The sequence below is a fragment of the Hirundo rustica genome, chromosome 4, assembly GCF_015227805.2.
Source record: "Hirundo rustica isolate bHirRus1 chromosome 4, bHirRus1.pri.v3, whole genome shotgun sequence".
Classification (NCBI taxonomy): Eukaryota; Metazoa; Chordata; class Aves; order Passeriformes; family Hirundinidae; genus Hirundo; species Hirundo rustica.
The window spans coordinates 1087752-1098565 of NC_053453.1; the positions used below are offsets into that span (position 1 = coordinate 1087752).

At 50.9% G+C, this 10814-nt stretch overlaps 1 protein-coding gene across 1 annotated transcript; it reads left to right on the plus strand.

Moving 5' to 3' along the window:
- Window positions 1–1320: 1320 nt before the first annotated feature.
- On the plus strand, window positions 1321–10814 carry TUBAL3 (tubulin alpha like 3). The gene is made up of 4 exons (XM_040061947.2): window positions 1321–1368; window positions 5259–5502; window positions 6569–6717; window positions 8811–10814. The coding sequence occupies exons 1-4, from the start codon at window positions 1366–1368 to the stop codon at window positions 9795–9797; spliced, it is 1383 nt and encodes a 460-aa protein (XP_039917881.1). The 5' UTR covers window positions 1321–1365; the 3' UTR covers window positions 9798–10814.

Sequence of the window (10814 nt, forward strand, 5' to 3'; positions counted from 1 at the left end):
AAATTCCCTCTTTTCCCAAAAAAACTTGCAAAATTTTGGACTTGGGGTTGCCCAGAAATCCATCATTTAGTGAAGAAACCACTGAAATTCCTTGTTTTCTCTGCCAGAAAAGCCGAAATCCCAGGAAATTTTACTTTCTTGTCACCACCAGTTCAAGAATTTCCCTCCTTTCCTTCTCATTTCCCAAAAAACCCCAAAATTTTGGATTTGGGGTTGCCCAGAAATCCATCATTTAGTGAAGAAACCACAGAAATTCCTCGTTTTCTCCTCTGGAAAAGCTGAAATCCCAGGAAGTTTCTCTCTGCCAATTCCAAAAATTTCCTCTTTTCCTTCTCATTTCCCAAAAAAACCCCAAAATTTTGGATTTGGCGTTGCCCAAATCAACCACTAAAACCGGGAAAGGCTTGGGGACGCCTCCGAGGGTAAAAATTCCCCGAATCTTCGCGTTCCCGCCCCAAATTCCGTGAGTTGGAAGCTCTTCCTCTTCTCAAGGCTCGAATCCCATCCTCCCACGTTCCCAGCTCCAAATCCCACCCAATCCATGGATTCAGCTCCAGTTTCCCGCCGTGGGTTTTATACTGGGAAACCCCAAACTGGGCCCAGTAAGGAAAGAAAATCCCGAAAATGCTGAAAAAAGGGAAAAATCCCAGCTCCCGTTTGGGACGTCCTCGTCTCCCCCCAATCCCAGAGCCGTTGGAATTGGGGACGAATCGAAGAAAAAATTGGGAATTTTTCAACGGGAGGTGAGGAGGTGAATGAGGGGATCAGGAAAATCCGGCAGGAACGGGGCCAAAAGCGATTCCCACTCCTCGGCAGGAGGGAAAAACAAGGAATCCAGAGGGGCTGAATATCCCAGAGGTGCAGATTCCCGTGAAACCGTGGATAATACGGGAAAAAAAAACCAACCCAAAAATCGCAGGGTTTTGGCTAAAAATCGACAAAACCAACGGCGGCGGCGGCTCCGTGGATAAGGATAAAGGCGGATTGTTCCTGCTGGATAAAGTGAATTTCCTGGGAACACACGAAACTTTTCCAGCTTTTCCTTGTCGATTTTTATTTTTGTTTTTTATTTTTTTTAAACCAACCCCGCGCTTCAAAAATCAACTTTTTTACCCCGCCTTAAAAAAAAAAAAAAAAAAAAAAAAAAATCACATTAATCCGAGAATTCCTGCAAGATGGGGCAGGATTTACTCCCGATTTTTAAAAAAATTTTTGGGAGGAGAGACGGAAGGAAAATGAGCTCTGCTCCTTTAAGCCCGGAGAAACTCCTTTAAATTCAGGTGGAGTCAGGATTTCCTGGGATATAAAGTTGCAGGGAGAGGCGGCGGCAGCAGCTGCTTTGCTCCGATCTTCCCCAGCCTCACCATGGTAAGAGCGTTAAATTCCCAATTTTCCCGCATTTTTTTAAATTTTTTTTTTTTTTTCTTCCCTTTCCCGAGCTTTCCGAGCTCAAAATTCCCTTTTCTCCCCCTCTTTTTCCTCCCGTGGGGGGATTTGAATTTCGAGCGGCTTCGGTGGAATCGCTCGTTCGGGGTTATCCATTCAGGCTTTGCTCCTTATAAGGGAAAAACCAGGGATGAGCTTGGAATTCTCGCAGCGGCCTCTCGGTGCTTTTCCCCCTGCAGCTCCCGAGTTGGGGTCTGGAGACTTGGAAAGTTTTCTAAAAGTTGGGAATTATTATAATTATTGTGATTTTTTTTTTTTTTTTTTTTTTTTTTTGGTGTGTATAGGACCAGCGTGTCTTTCCCAAACTGAATTACGGATTAAAATTTTAAATTTTTCATCCCGCTGCCTCCCCGCTTTTCCCCAAAATTTTAACGCCGCGAGCAAGCACAAACTTCAGGTTTATTTTTTAATTATTTTTAATTTTTTTTTTTTTCCTTAGGAATGAGCTGCCATGTTGCCTTTGTCTGCTCTAAACCCTTGGGATTAGATATTAAATAGATTTAAAAAAAAAAAAAAAAAATCCCTCTTTTCCATGGATTTTTTTTTTTTTTTTTTTTTTCCATTCAATCCCTGCTCCAAAACTTTTGCAGCTGGGAAAATGAAGTGAATTGAGCTGGGGACTTAAAAAAACCCACAACCCTAAAAGATCTGCAATCCTGATTATTTCTGGCTGATCCAGCTGAAACTTTTTGGGAAAGAGGATGCCAACTGGAATTTTTTTTTTTTTCCCCCCCTTTTTTTTTTTGGATGCAAAAAAGCAACTTGTTGGGGGAAAAAAAAAAAAAAAAAAATCTGGTTGCAAAAGGGAGCGAAACTTCAAAGCGTCTCCCAGGGATTTGGCTTTGAACTTTTTTTCCCTTTAATCTGCGGATTTCTGGTCTGGCCCGGCTGTAAAAGCGTTAAATATTTACGCGGTGCTCCCAATGGGAAAATCAGCTGGACAGCAACAGGCTGCCTGTAGCCGGAGTCTGGTTCGGCTGGATGCAAATGTTGGGAAGATCCCAAAAAAAAAAAAACAAAAAACCCACCTCTGGAATATTTTAGAGGAGGGGAAAACCTCCAATAAACCGCTGCGCTTTTTGATTTTATTTTTCCTTACAGCAGCTCCCACTTTTTAAAATTTGATTTTTTTTTTTTTTTCCCTTTTTTCTTTCCTTTGTTCTCGTTCCCTGAGCTCTGGGCTGCGAATTCCAGCGCTCCCGGCGCGGCAGGTGCTGGGAGCGGGGATTTGGGAGGGAGCAGCTGTCCCTGGGAAGCGCTGGGAAGCTGAGCACGGAAAAGTGGGATGGGGAATTATTGCAACCACGCTGCCGGCGGGGCTGGGCCGGGGCGGGCGGCATTGCCCACATAGCGCCGAGGGCAGCTGGGACAGAGGGGTCCCAGAGGGAATGGGACCGTGGCAGTCCATGATCCCGGCGGGAATGGGATCCCAGAGGGAATGGGACCGTGGCAGTCCATGATCCCAGAGGGAATGGGATCCCAGAGGGAATGGGACCGTGGCAGTCCATGATCCCGGTGGGAATGGGATCCCAGAGGGAATGGGATCCTGACGGTCCATGATCCCGGTGGGAATGGGAACACGACAGTTCATGATCCTGGCAGGAATGGGATCCCAGAGGGAATGGGACCATGGCAGTCCATGATCCCGGCAGGAATGGGATCCTGACAGTCTCTGATCCTGGCAGGAATGGGATTCTGGTGGGAATGGGATCCCGACAGTCCCTGATCCTGGCGGGAACAGGATCCCGACAGTCCATGATCCCGGCAGGAATGGGATCCCAACAGGAATGGGATCCTGACAGTCCATGATCCCAGCGGGAATGGGATCCCAACAGTCCTTGATCCTGACAGGAATGGGATCCCGACAGTTCCTGATCCCAGCGGGAATGGGATCGTGACAGTCCCAGATCCCGGCAGGAATGGGATCCCGACAAGAATGGGATCCTGACAGCCTGGGATCCTGACAGTCACTGTTCCCAGTGGGAACAGGACCATCACAAGCCCTGATCCCGGCAGGAATGGGATCTCAACAGGAACGGGATCCTGACAGTCCCAGATCCCATCGGGAATGGGACCATGACAGTCCCTGATCCCAGCGGGAACAGGATTCTGACAGTCCCTGATCTCAGCAGGAACAGGATTCTGACAAGACTGGGATCCTGACAGTCCTGGATCCTGACAACCCCAGATCCCGTCAGGAACAGGGTCCCGACAGGAACGAGATTCCAAGAGTCCCTGATCCTGACAACCCCAGATCCTGGCAGAAACGGGATCCTGACAGTCCCTGATCCCAGCAGGAACGGGACCGTGACAGTCCCTGATCCCAAAAAGAATGGGATCCTGACAGTCTCCGATCCCGGCAGGAATGAGATCCTGACAATTCTGGATCCTGGCAGGAATGGGATCCCAGGAGCTCCTTGATCCCAGCAGGAATGTGATCCCGATAATCCCTGATCCCATCAGCTCCTTATCCCGCATCCCAGCAGGAATGGGATCGCAGCAGGTCCTTATCCTGACAGTCGCTGATCCCAGCAGAAATGGGATCATGACAGTCCTTGATCCCACCAATCCCTGATGCCAGCAGCCTCTGATCCCAATAATCCTGACGATCTCGACAATCCCTGATGCCAGCAGCCTCTGATCCCAACAATCCTGATGATCCCGACAATCCCTGATCCCGACAATCCCTGATGCCAGCAGCCTCTGATCCCAATAATCCTGACAATCCCACCAATCCCTGATGCCAGCAGCCTCTGATCCCAATAATCCTGACGATCCCGACAATCCCTGATCCCACATCCTCCGCAGACCCGTGGGCTTGTCCCGCTCCGGGATTTGGGGCTGTTTAGGCAGCTCTGGCTTGGTGTCCCCGTGTCCCAGGGATCATCCAGTCCTGCCCTGGCCTCTCCTGGCTCTCCGGTGGCCTCCGGAGTTGCTTGAGGGACGGGGAAACCTTGGCACGTCCACAAGGAGCTGGAGAAGTTTCCTTGGATCATTTCCCTGCCGTGCCTGTGGTTGGTGCCCCGGGATGTCCCGCCGGAATCTTCCGGAGACCCCCGGGCGCTTTGGATGCTCGTGCACTTCCCTGGAGATTTGGGATCTGCTGTTCCCACCGCCCCTCTCCGAGCCGGGATTTCCTGTGGAGACCCTGGCTCGGTGAGGTGAGACCTGAGCCCAAGCTGCACAAATATTGGGATCAGCTCCCTTTCCCAGCGATCCCTTGGGAAGCAGCGCTGCCCCACGCCGGGCACGGCGATAATTGGGATTCTGGGATCTGGGGCGGGAAGCTCTGATCTGCCCTGGCTTTGATCTTGGCGTGGTGGAAGCGGCGGATGCCAATTATCCCGGGAAGTGCCCCGGGAGACGCCGGGCCCTGCGGAGCTTCCCTGGAATCCCAGGCTGCTGGAGATGACCTGGATAAAGCCGGGCTGGGAGCCGCTCCCGGGAATCAGCCCCGGGGCAATCCCTCTTTTCCCCGGCCTCTTCCCCGCTGAGACTCCAGCTTGGCTCAGCTTTTCCAAGCTCGGCTTTTCCCTGAGCTTTTTATTCCGGGGTCAAGAGCCCGGAGCCGTTGCTGCTGTCCCATCGGGATATGTGTGGACTGGAGCTGCTCAGCTGCTTCCTGCCCCAGCACGGAGCCGGCAGCTCCTTCCTTCCTCCTTTCCCGGGAATGCCGTGTCCAGATCCCGGTGTGATCCCAGCGGACACCTCCTGTTCCCCTCATCATCACCATCACCATCCCCAGCGTGGCTCCGAGGAGAGCTGCGGGTTCTGGATCTCCACGTGAAATTCCCCGTTTTTCCCTTTTCCAGAGGGAGTGCATTTCCATCCACATCGGGCAGGCCGGGGTGCAGATGGGCAACGCCTGCTGGGAGCTCTACTGCCTGGAGCACGGCATCCAGGCCGACGGGACCATTCCCGGCTCCAAGCAGGCGGAATCCACGGATCCCGGCTCCGAGCGGGTGGATTCCTCCTTCGAGACCTTCTTCTGTGAGACGGCGTCCGGCAAACACGTGCCCCGGGCAGTGTTCATAGACCTGGAGCCCACTGTCATTGGTAAAAAAAAAACCACGGGATTTTGCCTCGATCCGTCTTTTCTCCGTAATTCCCAACCCTTTTCCCGTGGGTTTCCGTCCCTCCCGCTCCTCTGCTCCGGTTAAATATCCCCAAAATTTACGCTTCCGAAGGGGCCAGGAGCGACAAACCCTTGTGGTTGTCTTTGTTCCCTCCCTTTGGCTCCTCCGGCGGGTGGAAAGCGATCCCTGGATTTGCCAGCCTTGGGAAGATAAATTCCTGGCCGGAATTCCGCCGTCCCGTGGCCAGATGCGGGGCGCCGCGCGTTCCGTGGTTTTGTGGCGCCTGTTTGGGCCAGAGCTTCATCTTGGGGGTCTTTTCCGACCTGGTGGATTTCCAAAAGATTCCCCAATTCCCTTCCCGGCTCCCTTGGGGAATCTCTGGGCGTTTGTTTGTGTGGCACCTCGATTTGGGGTGCCTTCCTAGAAAATAATAATTAATAATAATAATTTTAATAATTTTTGTTTTGGAAATGACTCCAAACCCGACCTGCTCCCCGCCTCCCAGGCTTCTCCTCCTATCTTTCCGTCTGGGATGTGACTCATTAGCTGTAATTAAAGGATTCCAGACTTTTGCTTGGGCCCTGCTTAATTTTCAGACACCTCGTTAAGGCGTTGCCTGGGGAGCTTAACGAGTGAGGCGGGAGATCATGGAATGTGTTGGGATGTGGATTTAAAAACCCTCTGGAGCTGAGTCAGGTGGAAATGCCAACACTGGAGGGGCTTTGTCTGCGTCCCCCCCGTGCTGGAGAGCAGAGGATGGAGGCGGAGCTTTCCGAGCTGCCCGTGGTAACCCGAAATCCCACAAAAACGCTGGAATTGCGGCGTCCCGGCTCGTGGAGCCGGATTAATTTGGGATTCCGGGGTTAGGCGTAGGGCCAAGATGGAATTCTGCTAGGACCTACCTTACCCTCCGTGAGTCCATCCCTCCCGTTATCCCCGCAACTCCGCCACCTCCTGCCGGACATTCCATGGATTTTGGGTTCCCCCGCACTCCGGGATCCTTCCTTTGCGTCCTGCTCCACCGCTGATTTCTCCTCCTGGCGCAGATGAGATCCGGACCGGGATCTACCACGGGCTCTTCCACCCGGAGCAGCTCATCAGCGGCAAGGAGGACGCTGCCAACAACTACGCCCGCGGCCACTACACCATCGGCAAGGAGATCATCGACACCGTGCTCAGCAGGATCCGGAAAATGGTGAGGAAAGGGGGGGAAAAAAAACGCCACTTTTTGGGCCGAAACGGCGCCGTTTTGGACAAAGCTTCGGAGTAGAAGCGTTAAAGTAAAGCAAGTCTTAAAAATTGTCTTTTAGGTGAGGTCCGAGGGTTGTTGTTGCTGGTGGGATTGGGTTTGGGGCTCGGGAAAGCCCCTGGATTTGTGTGTTTGGGCCTAAAAGCGGAGAATTATCGTTAAAACCGGGCTTAAGGGGATCGGTGAGTGGTCTAAGCGGGATTTTGTGCTGTGTTACTTGGGATGGTTATCCCAGTCCTTACAGGGATAAATATCCGTCATTGGGATAATTATCCCAGTCTTTACAGGGATAAATATCCATTATTGGGATAATTATTACAGTTCTTAAATGGATGAATGTCTATTATTGGGATTGTTATCCCAGTCCTGAAATGGATAAATATCCGTTATTTGGATCATTATCCCAGTCCTTAAATAGATTAATATCCATTATTGGGATAATTATCCCAGTCCTTAAATGGATAAATATCAATTTTCTTGGGATAGTTATCCCAGTCCTTAAATGGATAAATATCCATTATTTGGATCGTTATTCCAGTCCTTAAATGGGTAAGTATCCATTTTCTTGGGATAGTTATCCCAGTCCCTACAGAGACAAATCTCCATTATTTGGATCGTTATTCCGGTCCTCAAATGGATAAATATCCATTTTCTTGAGAATCATTATCCCGGTCCTCAAATGGATAAATGTCCATTATTGGGTTCGTTATTCCAGTCCTGAAATGGATAAATATCCATTTTCTTGAGAATCGTTATCCCAGTCCTCAAATGGATAAATGTCCATTATTGGGATTGTTATCCCAGTCCTTAAATGGATAAATATCCATTATTGGGATCGTTATCCCAGTCCTTAAATGGATAAATATCCATTATTGGGATCGTTATCCCAGTCCTTACAGAGATAAATATATATAATTGGGATAATTATCCTAGTCCTTAAATGGATAAATATCCATTTTCTTGGGATCATTATCCCTGTCCTTAAATAGATACATATTCATTTTCTTGGGATAGTTATCCCAGTCCTTAAAGAGATAAATATCCATATTGGGATAGTTATCCCAGGGATATTTATCCTTGCGGGGATAAATATCCATCTTCTTGGGATAATTTTCTAGATCTTGGGATAAATATCCAATATTCTTGGGATTGTTATCCCAGTCCTTAAAGGGAAAAAAGATTCATTTTCTTGGGATAGTTATCCCAGTCCTTAAATGGATAAATATCCAGTGTTCTTGGGATAGTTATCCCAGTCCTTACAGGGATAAGTATCCAATATTCTTATGATTGTTATTCCAGTCCTTAAATGGATAAATATCCATTATTGGGATCATTATCTCAGTCCTTAAAAGGATAAATATCCATTATTGGGATTGTTATCCCAGTCCTTAAATAGATACATATTCGTTTTCTTGGGATAGTTATCCCAGTCCTTACAGGGATAAGTATCCATCTTCTTGGGATAATTTTCTAGTTCTTGGGATAAACATCCAATATTCTTGGGATTGTTATCCCAGTCCTTAAAGGGAAAAAAGATCCATTTTCTTGGGATAGTTATCCCAGTCATTAAAGAGATAAATATCTGTTATTGGGATCGTTATCCCAGTCCTTAAATGGACACTTATCCATTTTCTTGGGATAATTATCTCAGTCCTTACAGGGATAAGTATCCAATATTCTTGGGATAGTTATCCCAGTCCTTAAAGGGAAAAAGATCCATTTTCTTGGGATAGTTATCCCAGTCCTTAAATGGATAAATATGTGTTATAGGGATCGTTATCCCAGTCCTTCAAGGGATAAATATCCAGTGTTCTTGGGATCGTTATCCCAGTCCTTAAATGGATACATATCCATTTTCTTGGGATAATTATCTCAGTCCTTACAGGGATAAGTATCCAATATTCTTGGGATAGTTATCCCAGTCCTTAAAGGGAAAAAGATCCATTTTCTTGGGATAGTTATCCCAGTCCTTACAGGGACAAATATCCATCATGCTTGGGATAGTTTTTCCGGGATAAATATCCGATGTTCTGCTGCAGGCCGACCAGTGCAGCGGACTCCAAGGCTTCCTGGTCTTCCACAGCTTCGGAGGAGGCACCGGCTCCGGCTTCACCTCGCTCCTGATGGAGCGTCTCTCGGTGGAGTACAGCAAGAAATCCAAGCTGGAATTCTCGGTGTACCCGGCCCCGCAGGTCTCCACGGCGGTGGTGGAGCCCTACAACTCCATCCTGACCACCCACACCACGCTGGAGCACTCGGACTGCTCCTTCATGGTGGACAACGAGGCCATCTACGACATCTGCCGCCGCAACCTGGACATCGAGCGCCCCACCTACGCCAACCTCAACCGCCTCATCGGCCAGATCGTCTCCTCCGTCACCGCCTCGCTGCGCTTCGACGGCGCCCTCAACGTCGACCTCATCGAGTTCCAGACCAACCTGGTGCCCTACCCGCGCGTCCACTTCCCGCTGGCCACCTACGCGCCCATCGTCTCGGCCGAGAAGGCCTACCACGAGCAGCTCTCCGTGCCGGAGATCACCAACGCCTGCTTCGAGTTCTCCAACCAGATGGTCAAGTGCGACCCGCGCCGCGGCAAGTACATGGCGTGCTGCCTGCTCTACCGCGGCGACGTGGTGCCCAAGGACGTCAACGCCGCCATCGCCGCCATCAAGACGCGGCGCTCCATCCAGTTCGTGGACTGGTGCCCCACCGGCTTCAAGGTGGGCATCAACTACCAGCCGCCCACCGCGGTGCCCGGCGGGGACCTGGCCAAGGTGCAGCGCGCCGTCTGCATGCTGAGCAACACCACGGCCATCGCCGAGGCCTGGGCGCGCCTGGACCACAAGTTCGACCTGATGTACGCCAAGAGAGCGTTCGTGCACTGGTACGTGGGCGAGGGCATGGAGGAGGGGGAGTTCTCCGAGGCCAGGGAGGACCTGGCGGCCCTGGAGAAGGATTACGAGGAGGTGGGAAGGGACTCGGCGGAGGGAGAGGAGGAGGAGGGCGATGATGAGGATGAGTATTGACGGGTCCGGAGCTCGGCTGGAATCCGAACTTCCGTCCCCCTCCGATGGCTGGAGGTGCCGGAGGAGCGGCCTGGAGCCGGGCGCCGTGCTTGACGCGCTAAAACCTCCCCCTGCTTGCGTAGTTCGGGCCGGCAGAGCCCCTCTCTGTCGGCCTTGGGTGTCTTGAGCTTTATCCCCGCTGCTGTTTGAGTCGGGCCCGACTTGGGCCCGACGTCCCGCCTAGCCGGGAGATCCCGGTTCCCTGATCCGGGGAACGCCGCGAGCTGCCTGCTTCGGCTGGGACGGCGCACTCCCGCTCTGGCTTTTTCCTCGCGGAAGCACTTTGGAAGTAGAAAACGCCGACTGTAAACTTCTGCGCCAACGGCTTTTTTTGTATACCAATAAAGAGGGTTCTTTTGTTGTCTTTTTTTTTTTTTTTTTTGGTTGGCACGGAATTCCTTGGATTCAGCCCGGGTGTGTTTTTTTTTTTTTTTTGTGGGAATTCCTCGGATTCGCCCCCCGGGGTGTTTTTTTTTTTTCTTTGTGGGGAGGTTCCTGCTGGCAGGATGTCCCGAGGAGGAGAAGAGCAAACTCTCATCAGGAGAGTCATCAACCCTAATTAGCGCTGGGGGGGGGAAGTGCCCTATATCCTGTGGGAATTCCTGTCCGGAGCTGCCTGCCGCTCCGGGAATTCCACCTCTGGGATCAGGGAATCGCTTTTGAGCCGTGGAGGGAGCGTTTTTTCGTTGGGGTTCGGCCCCATCACCACCTTTGGTGAAGCTCAGGTGTTCTGGTGGCTGGGGCAGTGCTGAGAGTTTGGGAAATATTCCCAAAAAAAGAGGAAATCCAGCTGGGAATGGGGACAGGGAGGGGATTTGTGCCTGATATTTGGGACAGGAGGTGGAAGGATCCCAAAAATCCTTTGGTGGCCCTAAAAGGCCGGGGGTGGTGACAGCAGGAGCAGGTTGGAGGTGGCCCCATGGAAGGTCGAGGTCCCCTGAGAAGATTCCAGGAACTGGGACAAGGAAGGGGAGGGCT

What these genes read in the sequence shown, in the direction of transcription:
- TUBAL3 (XM_040061947.2), top strand. An exon ending in CCTGGAGCCCACTGTCATTG is followed by an intron (nt 5,503 to 6,568) that starts GTAAAAAAAAAA and finishes CTCCTGGCGCAG; the next exon opens with ATGAGATCCGGACCGGGATC. An exon ending in TCAGCAGGATCCGGAAAATG is followed by an intron (nt 6,718 to 8,810) that starts GTGAGGAAAGGG and finishes GTTCTGCTGCAG; the next exon opens with GCCGACCAGTGCAGCGGACT.